Consider the following 26,785-nt stretch of genomic DNA (forward strand, 5'->3'; position numbering starts at 1 on the left):
GAGGAGGCGGGCCCTGCGCTAGCCATGGCCGCCGCGGCGGCAACGTGAGCGCCCCCGCGGACCCCGCGCCTGGGCCGGGGCGCGGCCGGAGCCCCCCGAGCCCGCGGCGCCGAGAGGCCCCGGCCATGCGGCCGTCGCCACTCCTGTGGCTGCCGCTGCTGCTGCAACTCGGCGGCCGCGGCGTCGCGGCGCCCCCAGCAGGTAAGCTGGGCCTCGGGCCCCGAGACCGACCGAGGCGTCGCCACAGCGGGTGGGGTCCGCGGGGCGCCGCGAATGGGTGGGGTTCTCGGCGAGCCCCGATCGGGTGGGGGTTCCGCGAGGAGCCCGGAGCGCGTGGGCGAGCCACAGGGAGCTCCAGTCGGTTGAGAATATGCAAGGGAGCCCCGATCGGGTGGCGTCCCGAGGGTCCCGTACAGGGGGCTCCCCGGGAGCCCGCAGCGGAGGGCGCCAGCCGGGAGCCCCAAGCCGTGGACGGCGGGGAATTCCGGGCAGCCTCCTGGCGCGGAGCTGGCGGCCCGGAGGGCTCGGGACGGCCGTCGCCCGTCGCGGCGTCCTGGCCCTCAGGACACCTTTCTAGGGCAGGAGGACACTCCCACGCCCCCTGCTTGAATCTGGACACGCTGCTGCCCCTCCTGTCCCACCCCCGCGCCGCTGCACCCTACGTGCGCTGCGATCTCCGGACTTCTCAAAACGAACAAAGGAAGAACCGAGTCCAGGGCTCGGGAGAGGGCAGGCGCTGCTGGCCACACATTCTTCTTCCTGGCCACTGAACGTAGCCCCTGCCTGGCGTGGCCTTGCCAGGGGCCCGAGCTAGAAGCGGGACCCAGGGCAGCCTTCCTTGTCGCTTCGTGCCAAAGCGGTCAGCCAGGGGCAGGGACGTATGTCTTGGAGAAGTGACCACGACTTAGCCCTACTGTGTTCAGGATATGTTTGATAGTGGGTGTGCAATCCAAACGGTCAGTTCCCCAGGATCAGATAGATGGAGGCAGCCCTCAGGGCAAGACCCACAAATATCTGGACCTCAAGTTATGTCGGGCTGGGGAGGCTGCCACTGAACCAGACGTAATCCCCAGCTCTGCTCCCATCCAAACAGCCCTTTACCTGGGCTCTGCCTCCTTCTTACCTCTGACACTACCTGACCGTACTTACGAACCAAATATAAATTTAAAAAAGAGGAAAGAAAGGGGGAAACAGAGCTCGGTGACAGAGGTGTAGGTGGGAGAACATTCTCTCCGTGTATGTGTGTGCGTTTTCCTGGGTTCTTTCCCTTGGAGAGACTGATATCATAGGTTGGGTAGCACTTCAGAAGTTTCAGGAATTTAGCAGTTTCCTCCTATCTGAAGTCTCAAGGTGTTGTGCGAGTTTGTTTTTTCTACCAGCATATCTTGCAGAGGCCCTTAAATGCCACAGGTCCTTGATAGGAGGAGCTGTGCTTATGTGGATGCTGTGCCTGGTTCAGGGGTTTTCCCCTGGAAGTTGGCCAGATGGGTTTAATCCTGACCCCACCTCTTCCCACCTTCAAGTGTTGTGCAACCTAGGTCTGGACCCTTCTTGGGCCTCCTTCAGGGGAGATTTGGGGATTGGCAAAATGTTGATAATTAACCCAAGCTGGGTGATGGGCATGTGGTGGTACTTTATACCAGTGCCCTTCCTGACTAGTGGAGGTCTGTGAACTGTTTGTGATTCCACTGCACGAGCCCAGAGGTTGAGAGAATATTTAGAAAACTGCAATTTGACATTTGCGGACACCCAAGGCCATGTCCATCTCTCTAGTAATTGCCTTTTATTGGATTCTGCAACAGTCTGGGTCTGTGTGATGATTGATGAAATAAATTGGCTCTTCACCATAGACCCTTTGAAACAAAGCCTCACGTTATAGTAACCTTTATTTTTGTGACTATTGGAAATTTTTTGTAATAAACGACTTAAAAATTGATATTTTTAAAAAAACTCTTTGTTAGTGAAAACATAAAGTGAAAATAATTACAATGAGTATATAGTAAATGGGTAATGAAAAAAAATTTCCTCATGTTTCCATAATTTACAAGCCCTTCAGTAATCATGAAATTGTTTTTATGGTGAGAGAGAAAAAAAAGGTATTGGAAGCAAATTTTAAAAAAGGAGACTTACGATGTCTACCCCTTAGAGTTGTTATAGGGATAACATGGAAAATACTGGTCTTGACCCGGTCTGTAGAGGTGCTTTAAGTGGCGGCCATTTGCTTTGGACAGAAAACTAATCAACAGCACTTTAGCGCAGTAAGTCAAGTGACTCTTTAGTAATTCAATCACCCGAATGTTGCAGTATTAAGGCTTCTATTGGTAATTGTTGTAGATGTTACTTAATTTTCCGGTGGATTGGATCTGTACTGGTGCCACAGAATTTTATTACCATGATTTGTTGCTTTGAGCTTCCAAAGCTTCTAATGTGCTTCGAGACCACTGAGAAAGACAGTAAATCTCCAATTGCAAATGGATACACACAAGTAACTCCTGTTTGTCATACTCCCAGCTGTTGCAACCACTCAGTAGCTGGAAGGTTTTGGTTGGGCAAACTCTACAAATGACAGTCATAGTTGCTATTTATTGGGCCACTGTCTTCAGTCAGCCAAGGTGCTAAGTGCTTCATATACATTATCTTTCTTAATTTTCTCAACAGTTCTTTTGAGTAGGTGACAGCCTCATGTTCCTGCAAAAGAAACAAAACCATGCTCTTTTGGAAGAGATGATCTCGGTGAATTAGCTGATGTACAGTATTTACTGATAAGAACAACTTCCTAGTTATGGCTGAGGATTCAGGGAATTTTTTTGTTTTTTTTTTCACTTCTCACCTGCAGGGTGCTGGAGGTGGGCTCATTGATATTCATCATAATGACCCATCTATGGAAAGTTCCTGAAGGGTCTTCCATTGTCAAGATTAAACGATTAATTTTAATAACTACTTTATTATCTGTAGGTGATGATGTGTTAATCAAGCTATGATGTTAAGACCCAGGATAGCCTATTCTTAAATATGGATAACATCTCAAACGCCTGGATCTGCCTGGATCCAGGGTGGATTAGAGGTGGCAGGTTGGGACAGAAAGGCGGAACAGAAGGCGCTGAGGTAGTGAAGTGCAGAGGACACACTTGACTCCTAGATTCTTCTAACCATTAACGATTTATGAATCATTGCCGCCAGACCCTGGAGAAAGAAGGAAGAGTGGGGTTTTGTACAGCCTAGTTGGAGGACTATGAGCTTTTGTCTTGTAGGAGCTGGGGTGTCATTAAAGCCCGGCATCCGTCTGCGGGAACTGTATTCCTTTCCTGTCGTTGCTGTAACAAAAGACCACCAACTTCATGCCTTAAACACACTTCCTGTCCTAACACACATTTGTTACCTGGAGGTCAGAAATCTGATTCAGGTTTCACTGGGCTAAAATCAAGCTGTTGGTAGGGATGCACTGAGGCATTCCTATCTGGAGGTGCTAGCGGGGAGAATCATTTCCTTGCCTTTGCCAGCTTCTAGAGAAACACCCTTGTAATGCCATTGGGTCCACCCAGATATTCCAGGATAATCTCCCTATTTTTAGCATCTTCTGACTAGGAACCTAAATTTCACTGCAGCCTTAATTCAACATTGCCATGGAACCTAATATATTCGCAGGACACAGACATCTTGCGGGGCACCACTATTCTGCCTTCAACAGGGTCAGACAGACCGTTGAACACAGTGCTCAGCTCAGGGCTGGGCATCCTGTTGGGGGTCACTAAAGGGAGTGTCTGGGTAACTGATTGGGCCAGTTATTCATTGGGACACCCTGCAGTCATCACATCCTAAAAATTACACTGAGGCAGCAGTGTCTCCTTTGCCTTTCGTTTGTGGTCTTGCATTTGCCCCTTCCTGGGAGAGATGGTTATCATTTCACTATTCATGAGGAAACAGGCTCAGGTAGGGTCTTGGCAGGATCCCGGGGCTAGAGGTGGCAGGATCGGGATTCCTTTGTCCATAAATTCTGTTCTCTTCCCACTGAGCCTTTGTGAACACCATTGACAGCAAGACCTTTGCCCCTAAACGTACTGACTTTAGAGCCATCTAGATAAGTCCGTGGTCCAGAGTTATCCACCCACTCCCTGCCCCCGCCTCCAAGACCAGAGAAAAGGGAGGACTTACACGTCAAGTAAGGAAGGGCAAAGAGCCTGAGCTTTGTGTGTGGCCGAATGAAAGTTGACACAAGACACTGGCTACATAATCTCTGAAGGAGATTGAGTGCCTGCTCTTCCAGACACTGGGGATAAAACGCCCCCAAGTCTAACACCACCAGCCCTCCTGGAGCTCATTGTTTCAGTGTCTGGGGGAGACTGGATAAGCTGCTAGCGGTGACCAGAGGCCACGATCATGCGGTGCTCACACTGTCCTTAGCACAGCACATAAGATTAAGTCGTTCATTCCCTGTCGCAGCCTTTTGAAGTCCGTACTGTCATCATCCCCATTTTACAGACGAGACAACAGAGACACAAAGAGGTTAAACAACCTGCCCAACCTCCCACAGGGAGTGTGTGGCTTTGAACCCAGGTAGTCTAGTTCTGGAATCCATGCTTCTCATCACTGTGGTGTAAGGAGAGGTGGTGGGAAAGCAGGAATGGGGAGCCCTGTGCCCTAGGCATTGTATGCAGGAAACAGCTGGTAAAGTGGCACCTGAGCGGAGACCTGAAGGGTAGAGAGCCATGGAATAGCGGGAAAGAAGGTTCCAGAGAAGGGGAGCAGCAAGGGAGATATGAGGTGGGAATATGTCCAGCATTTCCCAGAAACTAGGAGACCATTGGGCCAGAATAAAGGGAGTGAAGCCACTCAAGGATGGGCCTTCTGCGTGTGACAAGGCAATTATTAATCAGTGGGCAAGCTTTGGTACTTCACTGGAAACCCACAGTTCGAAGACTTGTTTTCTTCTCTGAATGTGGTGAGACAGGGGATTCCAAGAGCAAAACTGTGGGTCCTCTCTCCCACGCTTCAGTAAGAATGAAAGTTGAAGAAAGTGGAAGGCTCCTCTGTGACAAGGATGCCCTTTTGGTCCACATGTTGGTTGGGCTGGAAGCCCTTCCTTCATCACTGGGTCCCTTGGTGCTTCCTTAGCTGAATGTCCAGACTGGGGAGATGGGGGTGCCAGGAAGGATGGAGGGAGAGGAAATTCCTGCTGACTCCTCCCCGGGGATGGAGAGATGCTGAAGGGGCACCGTGGCAGGCAGAATCCCCAAAGATGTCCACATGCTAAGCCCCAGAACCTGTGACTATTACCTTACATGGCAAATGGACTTTGCAGATGTGATTTAATTAAGGATCCTGTGATGGGGCGGTGACCCTGGATTGTTGGGCTCTGTGGACCCATTATAACCACAGGGGTCCTTGAAAGATGGAAGAGGGAGGCAGAAGAGTCAGAACCATAGACAGCAGCACAAGAAGGACTCAGCCCAGCACTGCTGGGGGAAGGGGCCACGAGCCAAACTATGTGAGCAGTTTCCGGAAGCTGGAAAAGGCAAGCGACCGTTTCTCCTCTAGAGCTTCCAGAAGGAACACAGCCCTGCTGACACCTTGGCTTTAGCCCAGTGAGACCTGTTTCAAGCCTCTGACCTCCAGAGGCTATGGAGGTCATATATGCTCCAACTATAAGAGCATAAATCTGGGTTAAGACAGTGAATTTGTGGTAATTTATTTCAGCATCAATAGGAAACTAATACAGGCAGTAAAAGGAGTTCTGAGGTTCTTTGATGGGTGCCCTGCTCTAACCAAGCGCTCACCACTGGGGCGCTGCACAGCCCTCCTGGAAGCAGGATGTCAGTGCTCAGCTCAGTTTTGGGGTCCTCTGGGCCATAGCAGCCACGGTGAGCAGGATATGCCTGCCCAGGAGAGCAGCCTCCCCCACACTCTGTCTGTCTGCCTTTGGCCCTGGCCTTCATGCGGCCTGGTATGAACTGGGAGAAGTGGTGGTTAGCCTGTTCAATAAAGATCGGGAATGAAGGTCTGCCTAAGCTTGGAGCTGTGGAGATGAGGGGCATTCCATAAGGAAGCAGTGGCCACAGACTCTTGGTAATGCCTGTCAGAAGGAGAGCTGGCAGGCCAGGCTGTGGGCTCCGGTCCTGTTCTACAGTGATGTACTTACTGAAAATGTGTGGTTTGGATTTCCTGCTTTGAATTCCGGAACATGTTTCCCCAACCTTGCTTCCCACCTTCTGGGCGTTTCTCATTAATCTTTCAATCTCAGAGAAGCTCATCATTATTGTATTTTCTTACTGGAGAGTGGGCTCTTGAGCTTGTAGTCTGGCCAGTCCTGTAAAGTATCTGCCTAGAGATTGTGTTATCAGACTTCTATGTGCATGAGAATCAGCTAGGAAGAATCTGATAGAGAATCTGATAATGCAGATTTCTTCGTCTGGAGTGGGACCTGGGAATCTGCCTTTTAACTGTGAAGCCCAGAAGACAGCTCTCACCCTCCCTTATGTGTGTAGGTTTTGCATACCTGGGTTGGTGTGTGTGTGTGTGTGTGTGTGTGTGTGTGTGTGTGTGTGTGTGTGTAGGTTTACCATGTAACTCCCTTCATATTGAGTCTGGGGCTAATGCATGTCACATGGCCACCAATTTAATCTTCACTGTAGCCTGTGGAGTGTACTATTATTTACCGTTGTTCCTGAAGAAGAAACTGGGGTCTGCCTGTTACCTGCCCAGTCATGCACACTCACTGAAAGTGGGACAGGCGTTCTAGTCTGGCCAGACTCCGGCATCCAGGACCTGGAACCTACAATGGAAAGGCAGCCCCGAATCCTTCTTTTTTCCCACGGACTGTGCTGATGGCTCCATCTTTAGTCAAAGGTGGGGTGAGAGCCAGGGAGATCACGCTATTTCTGCACTTGAACAAAAACTGAATTGTATAAATGGTTTGGCACTGTGTATTTAAATATGTTTGTAATTGATTTTTCTCCTTTTGACCCTCCCTTTCTCTCCCATCTCTTCCACCTTCTTTTGTTCTTTGTCCTTTTCCAGACTCTCTTTCCCAGCTGCCTGCCCCTCAAAACCCGAAGATTCACCTGCACAAAACCAAGCAGGTTCTGAGTTGGGAGCCAGTGTCCTTGGACAATGACACAAGGCCAGTGGTCTACCGGGTGCAGTACAAATAGTAAGCCTGATGTTTCTGTTGGCGTCCTTATTGGGAGCGGTGGAACCCTAGGCCAGCTGCTCTTCCTGCCTCTCAGCAGGATTGTAAGCAAACCCATGGGAAGCAGATAGTTCTCCCCCATTTTTTAAATCTCCGAGGACAGATTTCACAACCCCTGCTCATCTGCAAACCATATGGCTTCTTAGTTTGGGGGAAGTTCATTCTCTCAATGGTTTCAGAAGAAGTGTATATAGGAAGGGCTTTCTGTCTTGGAAGGGTTGGAGGCAGCTTTAAGTCTTCATTTTCAGGTTTAAAAATCTGGCTTCTTTCACCTGATTGGCCACATTTGGCCTCATAAGGAATTTATTCATTTAACTTCTATCAGTTCTCAGGTTTTAACCGGGTTTTCTATTTTGCATATTATTCTGGTTCCTCATTCTATATCTCACCTGCTTTTCAAGCTTTTATGTAACACATATAGGAAGTAGAAAGGCAAAACCCAAGTCTTGAAGTGTTATTTGTTTACTTTGTTAAATGTATTCATTGAATACTAAGTTAAAATTATTGGCTAAATCACTTTATATTACTAAAACAAAATTGAAAGAAATGGTATGGCTCAGTGCTTATGAGAATGTGGCTAGTGGATACAATGCTGGATGAGGGTCAATTAGCACAGCCCTCTTAGAAAGTAATTCTACACATTTAGTCATGGACATGTCCATGTTATTTTTATGCTAAGTAGATAATACAACCCCCACCATCAGAAAAAAAAGACTTATATTCATGAAAGTGTACATTAAAGTGTATATTCATGTCCATCAACAGAAAAGTGGCAAACTGAATCATGTGAACTTATAGTTGTATATTAGGCAATCGCTAAAAAAGATCATTGTGTGTCAGCTGGTAATGTTTGCAACTACATAAAATCTAGACTGTCTTTGGTCAAGAACAGGTGGAAAACTTTTAGGCACTTAATTTGTCAGAGGAGTGTGTTCCAGATGATTTGTTTTCCCTCTTTAAATGTCCATTGTAACAATATGTGCTTAATAGAAATAGATTCTCAACTGAGACTTGGGGGTTATCTTTGCATCATATTTATCTGTTTCTCAAGTAATTATAAATTACAGAGACGATCATCTCTAATAAATGGGTCAGTCCACTGGGACCAGCAGAACCCAGTGGAAAATGAAACTGTGGGGCCCCTTGTTCACAAATCATTAAGAATTTCAAGATGGCGGCAGCAGAGCATCAAACCAGTGCCCTCCCAGAGCAGGACTTGTGACACTGCACAGGTCACAGGCCCGAAGCTGGCCCTACTCGGCATTTAGTACACAATATCCTACAGCTAAACAAGATTTCAGTAAGAGGAAGTCACAGACGATTTATTGACTGGCACTCCTTAACCTTGAATAGGGAAGTAACATTTGTGGGGTGACAGTGCCTGTAAATATTAGAAATACTTTTTCAAAGCTTTTGGCAGTTTCACACCACAGACTAACGTGTTTCACGTTGTTTTCTTTTCAGAAAGCATTTTGTGGATAATTTTTCAGGATAGAGATTGGTTTGGGTAAAAGAAACAAAGGATGGGGTGAATGTGAATGTCCCTGTTTGGAGAAGTTGAGGGGGTCCCTGAAGTTGATTTTGTTTTTGTTTCCAATTGCAGATTTGATGATGGAAGAGGGCTTTGCTTTTGTTTTGTTTCATATACTTTTACATGTTTGGGACATTTTTGTTACATTAAATAATTTAATTTTGAGGCTTGTGGGACTTAAAACTCTCCATCCTGTTTATCTACAGTGAAGCATTCCTATAATTATAAATGAAGATGCCTCTGTTTTGTGACAGTCACAGTAGCAAAGCCAAAATTACATCGAGCACTTTGTGGGAAAATTTATATCAGGGGTTGCAGATAGTAGGGCCTACAGGCTGTGTTTGGCCCAGTGTTTAAATTTCTTTTCCCAGTTACTGCCAACATTAAAAAATCTGGGGGTTTCACTTAAAAAGAAAAAAAAAATTTGTTTTTTTCTTGAAAATACAGACAAGTAGCAGAGCCCTTCCGGGTCACGCCCCATCTGGCCTGCTGCCAGACAAGTCTTCTTAAAACATTTTTTTGATTTCATTTTTTTCTGACTTTAATAGCAATACATGTCCTCTATAGAAAATCTGGAAAAACCCATAAAAGTTGGAAGAATAAAATTAAAACACCCTGTTGTCCTACAGTCTAAGAATAATCACTATACTCGTTTTAGTGTATTTCTCTAGACTTTTTTCTAAATGCATGCACTTGTTTGAAAACGTACTGGAGGGGTGTGTGTGTGTGTGTGAAAATGAAACAAAACGAGGGTTAACGTTTGGGTCCTGCATCCTTTTTTTTTTCAACGTAGTACGTGTATGAGCATTTTTTTCATATGATTAATTCTGGGTAAATATTTTTATTGCATGTCGTCCATGTTTGGAAGTGATCTAACAGAGGCTTTAGTCGCCACAGGGTGCTTATTCGGCACCAGGCCCTTGGCCCAGGTGTCATCCCGATGGCCACTTGTTCCACCTTCACGGCAACTCTGATAGGCAGATACTGTAGTTTATCTCCGTTTTATAGATGAGAGTTAGGAATGGAGAAGTGAAGTAACTGGGATTTGAACCCCGGTAATTTGGTTCCAAAGTCCATGTTTTTAACCACTATCCTATGCTCTCTCTCAGGAGGAGGGTTGCTTTGTAAATTAGGTAAATTCAGGGACAGAGGCAATTCCCAGTGGGTGCATTCATTGCAAGGAGCCAGGACGACTTTCTGAGTAAGGCTCAGGCTGGCTGAGCAGACAGGACCCAGGACTAGAAGCCAGGAGTCTAGTGATGGGCAGTGTCGTGCCCTTGAGGCCGTGCTCATTGTTCACTTAAATGAGGCCAGCGCCTCCTTTCTTTTCATCCTCTGCAAATAGATGGGGAGGCAGCCTTCCAGAATTCAGTTTCCTTTCCCACTCTTCCTTCCCCCAAAACTGCTGGCCTTCGTGTACCAGCTGTCATTTCCATTTGGATGGTTTGTTCCCTTTTAAATCCTTTTCTGAAAAACATTTTTAAAAAGTACTTCTGAGAAAGGGGCAAGTTTGGAGAAGAGGAGAGAGGGGGTGGTACGTGGTCGTTGATTCCATAGGGAATGAGCCTTTGAAATGTAGGGAGCCTTTTGCCCAAGTTCAACAGCTAGGATAGGTGGGGAGGTTAGACTATCTTTAAGTGTTCATATACCTTGAAAAAAAAATCCAAATATATGGTGATGGAAGGAGAATTGACTCTGGGTGATGAACACACAATGGGATTTATAGATGATGTAATACAGATTGTACACCTGAAATCTATGTAATTTCACTAACAATTGTCACCCCAATAAATTTTAAAAAATCACCCCTTCTGAAGCATAACCCCCAATCTTAAATGGGGGCCTGTGGTTTGGGATTCTCCTCCCCAGTAGGGTCTGTGACCCTAGGCCTTGGAGGTGCGTGAATATGACAGATGTCTTCTGTGGAAGCCCTGGTTATGCATCTTGAAGTGGCTTTCATCTTGTCACTTGCCACTTCAACAGAAGATAAGTCCTTAGCCAGGGTCAGAGTTATCCTTAGAAGCACGTGTGTGAAAGGTTGGTGGCAGTGACCTGCAGTGTTGCTGTCCATGGTATAGCCTGTCCCTAGAGGGGACACTGCCCACTGCTCCCCACTGAGGCTACTAGCAGCCACCTCCCTGGCTTTTCTCAAGTCTGTCACCTAAGACGAGGACAGAGGTCAAAGGGGGAAACTAGAGTCCCGTGTGGGGATGAGGCATTCGGACTCTGGGGAATGCATTGTCACCTACAAGGCTGCATGGCCTTATATTTGGCAGGGTTTTCATATGGGCGAAGCAAAACAGTCTTTGCATGGGCAGCTTTGGGGTGAAAACCAGCTCCACACTAGCAGGATGCATGAATGTGGTTAGTGTGAACACAGTGTCACCTTTAAGCCATGGGCCTACAGAGGCTCCGTCTGAAGCACTAAAATCAGTTAGAGCCGCCATTCTGTTGTATCTATGCCTTCGTTTTTGTTTGTTTTGTTTGTTCATCAGTTACTTTTTGTTTTATATTCCACATATGAGTGAAACCAGAGGGCTTTTATCCTTTTCCATCTGACTTATTTCATTAAGTTAATTAAAAAAAACAACTTTGAAAAAATTGGTTGTAGGACAGAATGGGAGAAAATATTTGCCAACCACATATCTGATAAGTGACTTGTAGCCAGAATCTACAAAGACTTCTTACAACTTAACAATTGAAAGATAAATAGCCCCGTTAAAATATAGACAAAGGATTTGAATAGACAGTTTTCCAAAGAGAAATGCAAATGGCCAACAAGTACGTGAAAATATGTTCAGCATTATTATTCATCAGGGAAATGCAGATCAAAACCACAGCACACCCACTGGGATGGCTCTAAGAAAAAAGGCATAATAACAAATGTTAATAAGGATGTGCAGAAATTGGAACCCTCATACATTTCAGGCAGGAATATAAAATGGTGCAGACTCCTTGAAAAAGAGTTACAGACAGTTACCACGTGACCTAGCAATTCCACTCCTAGGTATGTACGCGCAGAGAATTGAAAACAGAAGAACTTGTATGTGAATATTCTTAGCATTATTCACAATAGCCAAAGAATGGGAAAAACTCACATGTCCATCAACAGACGAATGGGTAAACAAACATGGTGTATTCCTACTGTGAGATATTATTTGGCCATAGAAGGGATGAAATACTGATACATGCTATAGCACGTATCATGCTCGAAAATATGCGAAGTGTAACACGCTAAATGAAAGGAGCCGTTCACAAAAGACCACATCATTTACAATCCCATTTATATGAAATGACCGGAATAGGCAAATCCATAGAGACAGAAAGTGGATTAATGGTTGCCTAGGGCTGGGGGGTGGGGGAGAAGTGGGAAGTGACTGCTAATAATACAGGGTTTCTTCTTGGGGTGATGAAAATGTTCTAAAATGGATTGTGGTGATGGCTGCACAACCCTTTTGAATATACTGAAAGCCATTGAATCATACACTTTCAATGGGTGAATTGTGTGTTACATAAATTGCATCTGAATAAAGCTCTGGGAAAACTGTCATGTGTGATAGAAAAGGGAATTCTGTGAAGTGAAATCCTGTTTTTCTTTCCAGCTCCTCTAGTAATGATTGGTTCAACGTGGACATAAGTGAAGCACACGTATGGGTGAATTGTACAAAGATCACCTCAACAGAGTGTAACTTCACCCCAACCAGCCTCTCGAAGGGTTTCCCACTGCATTTCAACATCTCTTTACGTGTCCGCGCTGAGCTGGAAGAACGTGTTTCTGACTGGGTGACAGTGCCTTGGTTCCAGCACTTTCGGAATGGTATGAGAACTTGGGTATCAAACTTCCGTTATCATTGCCAGGTTTCCTTCACTTCCTTTTTCACTGAGCAGTATTGACTCCATGAACCTCCGTCCCTCCTCTCACCCTAAATAACCAGCAAAGAGGTGGGTATAATGGTCAAACCCATTATACACAGCTCTGACCTTGGAGGCTGGTGCTAGGGGAGTATGATTTGCTTAGACAGGGTTTGGCAAACTACAGCCTGCAGGCTAAATCCAGCCCACCATCCTGTTTTTGTAAATAAAGTTTTACTGGAATGCAGCCATGCCATCTTTTAATGTATTGTCTATGGTTGCCTTCATGTTACAACAGTAGAATAGTTGCAACAAGTCTCGTCTGCAAAGCATAAATTTACTCTTGGTGCTTTACTGAAAAAGTTTGCTGACCTCTGTACTAGACAGAATACTAACATACTGGCTGCACTGATCACACTTACCTGTTCTGGCACAACTTCTTTTATGTTCAAGAAAGACTATAATTGAGCCCTGAATGGTTCCTGGCACATAGTATACATTCAGTAAATATTTGTTGAATGATTGAATGGAAAATGTGTTCCCAGATATTGGAAGGGGGCATAAGAATCGTCAGATACTAGTTTGTACATTTGTTCATTCACTGAATCATTTTTCACATGGTCAGTTACACCCGATGTTTCTTCAGTGTCCATGGTTTATGCAAACAGAAAGTGTGGAACTTATATGGATCCTGATTCAAACAAACTAAAGTATAAGGCAACTGAGGACATGTGATCACTGTCCACATATTTGATGATACCTTAAGCCATTATTGTTAATTTATTGTAGGTGTTATAATGGTATTTTGTTTACATTTTTTAAAGGGGGGGGGTCCAATCTTTTAGAGATATGTACTGAATTATTTACAGATGAAACAATGTGATGTCTGAGATTTGATCAGAATAGTCCAGAATGAGAGGGGCATGGTGGACAAGGGAAAGAGCACAGGAGAAACAAAACTGGCCATGACTTGGTGGTTGATTTCAAGTTGGGTGACCAGTACACGAGCTTTTGTTACAATCTTCTCTCCGCTTTCTATGTGTTTGGAGATTTTCTGTCATAGGAAGCTGAGGGGGAAAAAGTCAAGGGCCTGTTCTAGGCGATTGCAGAGATGGATGGAGTAGACATGCCATCCCTGCCCGCTGATCATCTACTGTGCCCTAGTCCTTTGTCCCTGAGTAGAGAATCATCATAGATTGGAGCTAGGAAGTGTCACCTAAGCGAGAATTAGTTTAAAAAAACTTTTTATAGTAATGGTGATTACCAGCTGCTGCCCAGGAGAAAGGGGTGGTAATAGAAGCAGGACGTGTCATGAAAGTCACTCATCCAGTGTCAGCTGCTCTGTCCACCCAGCCTGAGCTGGGCAGCCGTGTTCTTGGTTAGTTACTGGCTGGGTTGTCATTCTCTGCCCCCTCATGTATCGAGTCTGAGGTGGTGGTGTGCTCCAGTCCCATCATTGCTTTCACCACTTGGGATGGCGTCGGGATGAGTAACCAGCAAGATCGTTTTTACCCAGTGCCTGAGGGGGAACAGATGAGATGGCTAAAGAGGGCAGGCTTTGGCATCACACAGACCTGGGTTCAAATTCCAACTCTGCCACTTACTGGCTGATACTCTGGGCAGGTACTGTCACCTCTGGGCTTCTGTTTTCCCCTCTGGGCAATGGGGGTCACCTTGTATGGTTGCGGCATGGATCTTTGTGGACACACAGGTAAAGTCCATGTTGCCTGGTTTATAATAATTACTCAGTACATGAAAGGTGCTTTCAACAGTTATCTGTAGTCCCATCGAGCCTTCCTTCGGTGTACTGAGAGAAAACAGATTGTTCCCTCCTCCAGAGACAGGCTTATCAGGATGGTATCAGATTCCAGACCCAGGACTCTCTTTAGAAGGAGGGTCTTTCAGCTCTGACCTTGCAGAGATTTAGTGATTAGTCATGGCTGGTTTCTGTACTCACATGTTATTCCCATGTGTAAGTCACGGAAGTTAGAGGATATGTGCTGCGGAGGTGAGAGGCCCACAGCAGGTGGCTGGGCCCTGCAGTCAGCAGGTTTTCCCATGCTCCAGTGAATTCACCGTTAAAAGGGAAGCTCAAGAGTGTGTGTGTCAGCATCTGTGAGTAGGTTCAGTAAAAGAGCTTTTTGCCACTTGCAGCCAGTCTGCCAACCTCGCCCTGGCTGGTGGTGGGCCAGGCCCTGCTCTGTCTCTTGTCTGGATTAGTTCCTCCACCAGAACAAATGAGGTCAGAGAGCACAGTTGCAAACCCCGTAGGGACCAGTTACTTCCGCATAGAAAGAAGGATGGCCAGACCATATTCCTCACCCTTGCTCAGGGGAGAGCATGGAAGTGTTAAGAGAAATCAGCCCCAATGTCATGAACACATAACTGGTTACAGTGATGTGGTGGTCTCCGTGTATAAAATATACATAAACAGGCCTCTTAGAGCTTGTAGGATCCAACCTGTACTTTGATCTGAGTTCCTCTGGTTAATTATACATTTTAAACGCTTACTTGATAAGTACTGTAAACTTTCATTTATAGCACATGGTGAGTCACACTCCTTGGCTGGCCTGTGAATCATATGAAAAGCCTGCACAAATAGACTTAACAATGGTAATGTTGATCAGTTATTATATTTAAGTATCGTATTACAATAAGCTAGGAGACAAATTATTTATAAGTTTATAAACATCACTTTTTGTTCATGTGTATAGAAATTATATAACAAAATATAGATAGGTGAGAGGTAACAAAATCTTTTCCCCACTGCATTTGACCCTTGGTTAGCCTTCCAGCTCTTTCTCTGGAAACCTGATAAACGTGGCATGTCAGCCATGATACTAGGCAGCATGGCTTATGGTCAAAATGAACCCTGATAGGTAAACTGCATTTCAGTTGAGACGTTCTGAAATACCCAATAAGAAGCCCTATCTTTGGGCTGTACAGAGCTCAGTGATTCTTGTAACTTGTGCATATCCCTTATGGGGACTCTTGTGCATATCCCTTATGGGGACTCTGGGAAGTGTTCCTGTGGACTTATTATAAGAGGTATCAGTTCTTGTGGCTTTTAAGCCACGGAGGCTCCTGTACCTGCTTGACATAGGTCTCGGCTCCTTGCACTTGAGTTGTCTCTTGGGAGGGCCAGAGAGAATCGCTCTGGGCTGCCGTGTGGAGTCCCGCGAGGACCCCTTCTCCCATTGAAGGTAAGAAGTCCCTGGTGCTGCGCTGTGGTCTTGCTGGGCTTCCTGCCCTACAGCCTTCCAAGTAAATCTGTGCCCAGAGCAACCTCTGCTAGTCTTGTGTGCCTGAATGCAACCTCGTTGCATATATAAGCATATGCATGTGTACACGTCATATATATGTGTATGTGTACACGTCATATATACAATATATATTGTGTGTATACATATACACACATTATATTGTATATATACAATGTGTATATATACAGTACAAGATATATTGTGTATATATACATGTTATATATATAATATATACAATGTAATGTGTATATATACAATATATGTTGTGTGTATGTATACAGAGGATGCCAAAAAAATGTATACACACTATAAAAAAGGAAAAACTATCAAAATTGCACTGTGGTAACCACTTTGAGCACCTCTTGTAATTGCAGAAGTCAAACGTGACTTGTATTCATCTTTTGTTATTGATATATATTGAGTATTACAATTTTAATATAGCTTTTTCCTTTCTTAAAATGTGTATACATTTTTTGGCACCATATATGTATGTATATACAATACGTGTGTGTATGTATGTATATTTATATATTTTTTTGTTTTTGTTTGTAATTCTATTTCAGTTACCATTGGGCCTCCAGAAAACATTTGGGTGACCCCAGGAGATGGCTCCCTTATCATCAGGTTCTACCCTCCCTTTGACATCGAGGCCTCTTCCAGGGCTACTTTTGTGTACTATGTCCGTTACTGGGAAATGGCGGGAATCCAACAGGTAAAAGCATTTTCGTGTGTTTTGATTTTCTTGTCTTTGCAGTTTCTGATACAACAAAAGACAGTAAGCTTTAAAATGGACAAGGAGAACAGGCTATCCCAGTATCACCTTAGAGTCTGAGACCTAAGCTGGTCTTAATCCTCCTCTTTAAGACTATTTTTCTCCTCACTGTGCTGAGAGTTCCCTTCCGCCAGCTCCATCTGAGGGGCCCCTCTGTCTGATGTCACCCTGTTCGCGTTACCTGGGGTCCAGACTTTGCTGGCACATTGCTCACGTTGACTTTGACACACTCTGGAGTTTGGAGAAGGTTCTAGTGGGCCTGTTTCTACAACTAGGAATCTTCACCTGCAGTCTGCAGCGTTTACCAATATCAATTTCTCTGGTTTGAATAGTTTGCAAAGAAGGTACATGTGAATAGGTGACAAGTCAACTGGAAGGAGAGAGTGTTTTAGGGAGAATGACCAGTAGGTATGAGAAGACTGGGCCAATTTTGAGAACTATGAGTGTGTGGATTTGTCAGAAATACAGGCCATGTAAGAAGGGGCTGTGGCAGGTGATAAGGTTGACAAAGGTGGGTCAGCCCCCATGGGTAGTACAAGAACAAAATGATGGTTTTTAATCATCCAGTGCCTGATTAGCCAAGCCGCATTTCATGAGGTTTCAATGTCTATGTAAACGTCATGATTTCCTAACTTCAACACTATTATAATTTTTCTAATAATAATAAGAGGTTATGTTTATCAAGATCTTTCTTTGTGTCTGGCACTGGGCCAGGCATTTAAGGTAAATCATCTCATTTAAGCTTTACACCAAACTGTTACAGAGACAGAAATCAGTAATTAAGTAGCTAACCCAAGGTCAGCAGCTGACACCTAGCAAAGGAGAAGGAAACATCTGGCCTCAGGCTTCGTGCTCGTATTTGCACTTCATTTCCTTTTTTTTTTTTTAAAACAAGAGTAGCAGAACCGCTAATAAGTTTTTATTAAAAGAAAGTATGTAATTAAACAAGTTACATACATTGACTTTCCAAAGAAATATAAATGTCTATTTACAATTAGATATTCTCAGCAACTAAAACAGTAGTCTGTAATCAAGATGTTTTAAACGCTCCTAGGTAATGGCAACTCTTTGTTTTAACAATGCCTACTTAGATTTGGTGCTACCAAATTTGCTTTTTTTTTTTAAATTAGTTTCAGGTGTACAAAACAATGCAATAGTTAGACGTATCACCCCTCACAAAGTGATAACCCCCCTTCCCCAATCTATTGCCCCTCTGACATCATATATATCTACCGTGTTTCCCCGAAAATAAGACCTAGCCGGACCATTAGCTCTAATGCATCTCTTAGAGCAAGCATTAACATAAAACCCGGTATTTATTATATTATATTATTATTATTATTATATTATATAAGACCCGGTCTTATAGTAAAGTAAGACTGTGTCATATTAATTTTTGCTCCAAAAGATGCATTAGAGCTGATGGTTCAGCTGGGTCTAATTTTCGGGGAAACACAGTATTACTGTTCCACTGACTCTATTCCCTATGCTATACTCCGTATCCCATGAGTATTGTACTTCATTTCTTTATAGTGAGTCTAAAATCACTGGGCAAGGCAAAACTCATGGAAGAACATGTTCTTAGCAAAACTCAAGGAAGAAGGAAGTAATCATTTCCCCAAATCAGAGGTTGAGATCTGGTCAACTGGAATAGAGAAGGCTTAGAAAAATCCGGGAGGGAGAGGCGGCTGCCTCTTCCATATACATTCTGGGCCATCTACATCTTGGACTTCAGATGTGATGCTGGAAATATGGGAGATAGGATGGGTGCTTTGACCACATTTTTTCTCTGCCATTTAGTTGGTTTCTTGTCCAGCATGCATGAGTCATGTTACAGTGCTCCCTTCCTGTCCTTACTTTTGTTACTTATGATGGAGTCGATGGCTTCACTCCACTGAATTGGCCCCCAGGGGGCAGTTTGCTATCGGTATTGTAGAGCTGGGCAGGGCTGCCCAATGCTGGAGGATTCAGCCTCCAGGATGCTGAAACCAGACTCACTTAGCTGTGTGCCCTAATGGAAAGGACATGGACCGCGCTTCTACCACCTGGAACTAGTTCAATGTCACTTAGACATTCTAGGCTACAGTTTCCTCTTCCGTAAAAAGAAATAATTGAATTGTAAGTTGGAATTTGTGGGGGCCCCAAGCCCCTTCCCCCCTTTCAATCAGAGCTTCTAAACTTTGGATTCCCATAAACAAAATACTCTAGGGCTAAAAAAGGACTCTGAAAACCACCAATATGGTTTCCATCCCAGCTGCAAGTCTGTGTGTCCGGGGCCCCCAAGAACAACTACTAGATTTGCTCAAAGGGCTCGCATGACGTGGCATGTAGTTGTACTTGCGGCTATGATTTATTACAGAAAAAGGACACAAAGCAAAATCACAAAGCAAAGAGAAGAGGCCCATGGGCAAAGTCCAGAGGACACCAGGCACAAGCTTCCAAGAGCCCCCTCCCGTAGACTCACACAGGATACACTCAATTCCATCAACAACAAGCTGTGACATACCCATGTTATCTACCACGGAAGTTCATTACAGACTCCGTGCCCAGGGTTCTTATTGGTGGCTGGTCACGTAGGCAGTCCTCTCCCTAGCACATACAAAGATTCCAGACTTCCAGAAGGAAAGCAGGTGTTCAGCATAAAGAAATACTGTTTGTATAATAAACCACCCTTATTGGAGAATGGTAGGATGCTCCTGAGATCCAAGGTGCCAGCCAAGGGTCAGCCTTGCAGGCGGACGTTTGTTTCTAAGGACAGCAATCTCAAGCCTGAATGTTTGTTCTTCTCTGCAATTGGTGATTCTAAATTTTAGAAATGCCAACTGGCTGCTGGAATAAACCCAAAAGCAATTCTGTCTTTACAATTGCTTTATGTAGCATCATGAACAAAATTGTCTTTTTTTTTCCCTCTGCCCTGGCAATCCATCAGCATTAAACAGAAAGAAACAGAATTAAAAATCATCTGTAATCCCACTGTTCATAAATAATATAATTATTTTATCTTTTTAAAAATAAGATAATGTAGGAGAAGATCCAAGATAGTGGGTTAGGTAAACGCTGTGCCTACTGCCTGCCAGGATCACACCAGAATTACAAATAAATTATAGAACAATCAACCTCAAGAATCATCTTAAGACTAGCTGAACAGAACCCCTATAACTAAGGATATAAAGAAGAGTGTCCCATCTAGATTGAGAACAGAGGTGTAATATATAAATTATACATATATTATTATTATATTGTTTCTACCAAATACATATTATATATATTATGAATATATAATATACATTATATTATATATATATATATATGGTAGAAAAATTGCAATATTCTGAAGCAGAGTCACAGTGACCTTTGAAAAAAACTGGACCATATTTACTTTTGAAAAAAATGATCATGTTCCATATACAGTGAATAATCTTTTTTCAATCAATACTGTAGCACCTTCATCTCTCTGTGACTGATGGTTTTACCACCATTTCAAATGGCTACAATGTATCCTACTGTATCTCAAAATAAGAAAGCAATCCTTTCTAAAAAGTCCTATATTGTCGTAGTATAATATCTTTTTCTCGTTTCCCTGTGGAACAATGGCAGGTTTGTTCAGGACAAGAGGGAGAAGCCATTGACTGGAGTGACCCAGGTGTGGAGGTGACAAGGCCTGAGGGAAGGCAGAGACAAGACAGAATCCTCTAAGAATTTTGGAGCCAACTGTTTACGGATTGCATAAATCACTAAGGTCATTTTGACCAAAACTATAATAGGAGTCAGCACATTTCAGTTAAAACTAGAAGCAGGTTGGGAATTCAAGGCACATTTTCTTCCTAGAATGATGTTTTTTCCCCGTTTACTAACTTGATGTATCTGGATTAGATTAACCATGAAATACAAAATGGTCATTTTAAAGGAGAAAATTTCATTCTTAAATTCCAGTTTTGGATCCTCCGTTGCTGCAGTGGGTCTTCAGTGGGCCACCTGAGGCCTCACAGCCAAAAACAGTCCTAAAGCCATAGGCATCTTTCTTCACACTACTCATCAATTTTCACATATAAAATGTGTCCACTGACGCTTTCAAAACAGAATCTCCTTCTTCTTTGGTTATTGTGTTCACTGTGAATTTGAGGAAATGCTGAAAGGATGGAAGTGGCTTGAGCACATCTGTTTGGGTCATTTACATGTGTGGCTGTTGGTGATTTTTACACAGGATAAAGGCCCTTACAGAAGCAACGTCATTGTGTTGAAGGATTTAAAACCCCTAAGAGTATACTGTTTACAAGTCAAGGCACAACTGTTTGTGACAGAACCACACATCTCCAGATTCGGACATTTGAGCAACATAACTTGTCACGAAACGACAGCAGATGGTAAGTTGTGCCTTCTTGTGCCCTTTCTGAGCTGGGAGAAGAATACTAAACTGGTGAAATTGGGGACCACTTATTAGGTGAAGGGGGGTGGGAGTGAGGAGACCCAGAGCGAAGGGGGCGAGAAGAACACTCTTAACTGTAGGTAGCATGAGCTGGTGCTGAGATCTCCAGTAGCAAAAGCTGCCACACAGCTAACACGTGCTTTATCTTAGGATTGCCTCACTGTCTACTAATTTCAGCAAATGGGGTGGGGAGGGGACTGGTATCTGTCCATTTTATTGGGACATGAATGCTATTTGAGCAGTCAGCAGATGAAAAGTTACCTGATATTTGTATGTGTGGGATACTCCTCTTATTCACTTTTACAACATCTTTTTAGCCTCCACCGAGCTTCAACAAATTATCCTGATTGCCTTGGGAACCTTTTTGTTGCTGTCAGTGCTGGCAGGCGGCTGTTTCTTCCTGGTCCTGAAATACAGAAGCCTGATTAAATACTGGTTTCAGTCTCCACCAAGCATCCCATTACAAATAGAAGAGGTATGTATGCATACATCTAATTGGGTGATGTGTCAGCCCTCCATAGCCCTCTGGTAACACCGAAGAGTCCAGCAATGGACAAAGCCGTGGACACAGATTTGAGTTAAAAGTGGTGTGGGATTATCCGTACATTCATGTTCACAACAGCCAAAAGATGGAACTAGCCGAGATGTCCATCAACAGATGAATGGATAAACACATGTGATGTACAAATACAGTGGAATGTTATTCAGCCTTAAAAAGTAAGGAGATTCTGACACGTGATACAACATGGATGAACTCTGAGGGCATTGTGCTAGGTGCAATAAACCAGTCACAAAAAGACAAATACCCTATGATTCCACTTATACCAGGTACTGAGAGTAGTCAGATTCATAGAGACAGTGGAGAAAGGTGGCAACCAGGGGCTGGGGGAAACGGGGAATTAGCACTTAATGGGTACAGAGTTTCCGTTTTACAAAATGAAAAAAGTTCTGGAGATGGATGATAGTGATGGTTGCACAACAATGTGAATATATACTTTGCACTGCTGAACTGTGCACTTAAAAATGGTTAAGATGGTATTTTCTGTGTTATGTGTGTATTACCACAATTAAAAACAAAATTTTTTAAGGGTACAAAGTTGGTCAAAATGGTGATCCGGCCTAGCCAAGAGATTGGCTGCAGAAGGGCCCTGGCTTGAGGCAGCACAGTGAGCACTTAGAAAGATTCTGGAAGGTCTTGCACACCAAGTGCTCATGGGTGTTACGAGTATCATAAAGGTCCTCAGAAAGAAAAGCAGAGCGGGCCCTGTGGAAAGTCTTGTTTTCCTGCACATGCCCAGCCCCCTGAGGCTCTGTGAGGCAGCCGGTCCCTCTGACGACACAGTCGGCACATTCTTAGGATCACAAGCTGGCTGATAGAAGAATATTTAAAAGCATTTTAAATATTTTAAATATATTTAAATAGCTTCTGGAGGTTTATTATTCTTTGGTAAAATTAGGGTAAAACTAAAATTCTGTTTCGTTGTAAACAGAATCTTATTCTGTGACATCTAGAACGAATAGATGTTAGATAAGGTCCAAGTCTATACAGAGTGTTGCTTCTGGAAAGAGCTGTAGTCACTTGTTTTCTTTCATCTGTCATGAAGCATTTAAAGGACACGGGCATCATACAAATTATAGGTTAAATTCCCTACTAGAACCTCCATACAAATACTGCATGATTTACCTTATAAGAGGCATTGAAAACAGTCACACTCATAGAAACAGAGAGTAGAATGGTGGTTACCAGGAGTTGGGGAGGGGGGAACGGCCAGTTGCTGCTTAGCAAGTATAAGGTTTCAGTTATACAAGATGAGTAAGTTCTAGAGATCTATCTTACAACGTCGTGGCTAGAGTTAGCACTGTATTGTGTACTTAAAATGTTGTTGAGAGAGTAGAACTCACGTTAAGTGTTCTTACCACAAAAGAAAAAAACAGCAAAAAACCCAAACCTTCCCTGGTTAATATTGTCACAAAATGTCAGCTCTCCAGGGTCTCAGAGGTTTAACTGCATCAATGATCTCTCTGACACAGTAGAACTAGCCACTAGCCCTAGGGAGTTAATTTACTACTAGTTGTTTTTTGGGGGCTTGGATCTCCAAACATAGTCTTTCGGTTCACTTGCTTGGGAAAGTGTGAAAAATATCAAAGGCCACTGAAGTTACCTGAGAATAATCCTGTTTCACTTATTTTCGAGGTTTCACAAGCACACGTAATTCGTTGTTTCTCGTTTAGTCAGCCAGCTCTAAGCTTAACCGTATTTCAGTATCTCTCAGCATCTTGAAGATCTAGGCGCTGGCTTCTTGGTAACTTGGTGAGGTTATGGCGCAGCCTGAAGCAGAGGCAGGAGGGGAAGGGTGAGTCAGGTGGTGTGAAATATCACTTTCCCCTGAGGACCTCCACTTTCTCACAGCCCCACCACCAACCCCCCCGGGCCACGGGGGCCATGCTGCACGTCCAGACTGCGCATTGTGCGTTGTGTGGAGTAGAAACAGCCGGTGGATAGAAGGGCTGAGAAAAATGCTCATGTCGTTGCTCCCATTGTAGGTGAACGAGAGATCCCGTTTTCTCCTTCGCTGAAAAGTTAGAATTTCAGAGACATTTTAGGGCTAATAACCTACAAGCCTGCCCGGGTGCAGCGGTCAGAGCTTGCTTCTCCTCGGCGTGATCCCTTTTCCACCTTCAGAGCGTCACCTAGTAGGGCCTTGGGTTCGTGTTCAAGTTACCAATGAGATGAGGGGTGCAGGGGAGTCAAGTTACAGAAGTTGTTTCATTGGTGGACAGAATAGGAAGTTACACCTGAATGAAATATGGTGGTGCCGACTAAAGCCAAAGTACAAGGGCTGGTATGTTGAACGGATTATTACAATGTTGGTTTTCAATCTTTTCAAGTATTTAAAGGACCCGGCTCAGCCGATTTTAGAGGCTTTGGAGAAGGACAGCTCGCCGAAGGATGATGCCTGGGACTCCGTGTCCGTTGTTTCCTTTCCAGGGAAGGAGTGAGGAGATGGGCTCCGAAGCACTTTGCTCCAAAGCACGGGTCCCGTGTGCCAGGCCGTGGGAAGAGGACTTGGAGCCCATGAGCTGCTGATCTTCCTATCAGGACTTTTCGGAGCCCAGGACTCCCTATTCCCATAGCAAAACGGGCCGTCGGTGCCTGGGGAGAAGTAGTGGGTCTCCTGACAAGCTTTTATGTGTTTTTTTTTTTATCTTTTGGAGTTTTCTAATTATGCAACTTGCTAGAGTGATTCTATAGAAATATCCCAGAAAAATTAAGATTTCTCTTAAACACTAAAAAGGAACGTAATTATTTTTTAGCAACATGGTTCTGGCATACCTCTGATATTCTGTTTATTGTTGGTTGGACCCAGCAGTGAGGAGATCGGGTCCTCTTCTTGACTCTGTCTGGAAAGTGAGCCGTGGCCCCTCAGGGAGGTCACATAACCTGTCTCAGCCTGTCCCTACAAGGGACACTGAGTGGCCCTTCACATCCAGTCTCCCAGCTTAAAATGTGATTACTCCTGTAAATATTTTCCTAGTAACTTAAGGGTTTTTTTCCCCCCAAGCTAGAAATAAAAAACTGTATAATTAACTTTTTAAAAGTCTATGTGAAGTTTTTCCTCTCCACTTTGCCATCTTATTTTTGGTCTCTTCTGCAAAGTTACAGTTTTTTTAAATTACTATACCTGAACATGTTTTCTTAAATAACCCTTAGTAGGGCTACTGAAGCCTCATGGTCACTCAGCAAGAACTTTCTATATGTGTTGCTTGCTTCTTGTTTAAAGGAGATTTTCAGAAGCTACATTAGCATTTCATTTAATGGGATGAGTCGCATGTGCTGACCAAGGCAGGGCTTGTAGGCAGTAAAGAGAATTAGCTAGTGGACAATAGTGACATCCATGGGGCACACAAGTCTTCTGATTGTGCAAGTACCCCTGGGCTCTTTTGTTCAAAGGACATGGATTATAACCCATTTATATAACTGAGTATTTAGGAAATGGATGTGTGGTTTCACCCCCTCCCCCAATCACACAAAGTGACATAGTGCTGTAAGGTCTGCTTTAAAAAGAAGCCCCTACTGGCAGCCTAACCTTGACAACGGGAAGAAGAGGTGCTGACTTTGGGTATATGAAACCTCTAGCACTAGTTAATGGAACCTCTCTCTCTGTCTCTCTCTCTGTCTCTGTCTCTGTCTCTCTGTTTCTGTCTCTGTCTCTGTCTCTCTGTCTGTCTGTCTCTCTCTCTCTGTTGGAGCTCTGTGCCACTGGTGAAAACTTGGGTTGACTTTCTGACCCAGCACTGTGCATCCTGCCAGTCTAGGGTGATAAGAGATAAAAGGACGCCCACCCACAGCCTACACCCTGGCAATTCCCCCTACTTTATCTACGTATGAGGTGCACCTTGAGTTGGGACAGATTTAGAGAAGAGTTAGTAGCTGCACATTATAAGGACCTACCTGGATCATTTAGGTAATTTAAGGTAGAAGAGCTTCCTGTACTGGGCCACGGGAAGAAGCTCCGAGCGGGAGGGGGACGTGTATGTGTCAGAAAGAGAACAGGTTAAGAGTTGGAGGCCAGGAGAAAGGGGGACAGATAATTCTGTTAGAAAGTTAAGTTAGAAGTATGAAGTTACGTTTGCAGTAAGCCCGTGTACGCCCCCCTGTGTACAGGGCGGTTACAGCTTACCAGGAGCAAGGAGGCTGGCTGTGGGGACCAGATTCTAACGAGGCTGAGCTGGGTTCAGGACAGAACCAGGCTAGTGTCCTGGGGCACGAGTCACTGTGGTCCAAGCTCAGAAAGGCTCTTCTTAGTGGAAGGCAGCTGCTTAAGTTAGTGAGAGATTGTCACTTGTCAATTGACTTAATTGTCAATCATAGGTTAGTGGTGACAGACGGAGAGCCCCAGCCCAGGGCCAGCGTTCTGTCCAGGCCAGCTCTCTAAGATTATTACCTTAGAGGGGAGGGACTGGCACAACACCAAACTGGAGTCACCCAGACACCAAACGTGCTGCCCCCTGCGGGCCCTCCTCACTATCCTAACTCGTAAACATCTCAAGTAGACATGAGGTTGGCCTATTAAATTGGGAATGGACAGGAAGGTTTTGATTAAGATACTCCTTTCTTATTTCCCAAAAAGAAACATCCAGCTCCACTTTGCAAAATAAATGTCTAACCGATGAGATTAATACTTATACTAATTTGGGTCTTAATTTCTAGTCAAGCTAAGTACATAATCATAATATGTTTGAGTTGGAAGTGATAGATTGGGACTTTAAACGAACGTATAATCAGTCGGGAGGGTCTTTGGCAGGCGCTATTGCTTATGGGAGGAATTGTTGGCATTCCACTTTAGGGGGAGCACTCCAGAGGAAGAACTCTGCTTACAATGGAATTATTTGGTTGTAACTCCCATTAACTTCCTTTTTCCCCCTCTGTAAATAACCCTCCATCTTGGCACACATTTCAGTGGTCACGTCTGCATGGCTGGATTACAATCTTTTATTTCCCCACCTCCTGCCCCACCAATAATTCCTTTCTGGTGACAAAACACTTAGTTGATACTGTTTTCCAGTTGGCAGAAGCAATCTTATAAATCAGCTACAAACAGGAAAGCACCCAAGAACCCAATCCAGCCTGCTCCATTTTCATATGGCCTGTGAACTGACAATAGTTTTTAATATCTTTAAATGGTTGAAAAAAATCAAACGTATACGAAATTTAAATTTCAGTGTGCATAAATAAACTCTTACTGGAACCCAG

The 26,785-nt window shown here is 44.2% G+C and overlaps 1 protein-coding gene across 2 annotated transcripts; it reads left to right on the forward strand.

The window, feature by feature from the left end:
* On the forward strand, window positions 1-26,785 carry IFNGR2 (interferon gamma receptor 2). Of its 2 annotated transcripts, none has more exons than XM_081066586.1 (7): window positions 1-201; window positions 7,015-7,147; window positions 12,320-12,534; window positions 16,396-16,544; window positions 20,809-20,968; window positions 21,348-21,505; window positions 23,920-26,785. In XM_081066586.1, the coding sequence occupies exons 1-7, from the start codon at window positions 126-128 to the stop codon at window positions 24,028-24,030; spliced, it is 1,002 nt and encodes a 333-aa protein (XP_080922712.1). In that variant the 5' UTR covers window positions 1-125; the 3' UTR covers window positions 24,031-26,785. The 2 variants fall into 2 exon arrangements, with proteins under 2 accessions (XP_080922712.1, XP_080922713.1); XM_081066587.1 differs by having other exon boundaries at window positions 24,020-26,785.

This window comes from Rhinolophus hipposideros (assembly GCF_964194185.1).
Source record: "Rhinolophus hipposideros genome assembly, chromosome: 2".
In the NCBI taxonomy this organism is placed as follows: domain Eukaryota; kingdom Metazoa; phylum Chordata; class Mammalia; order Chiroptera; family Rhinolophidae; genus Rhinolophus; species Rhinolophus hipposideros.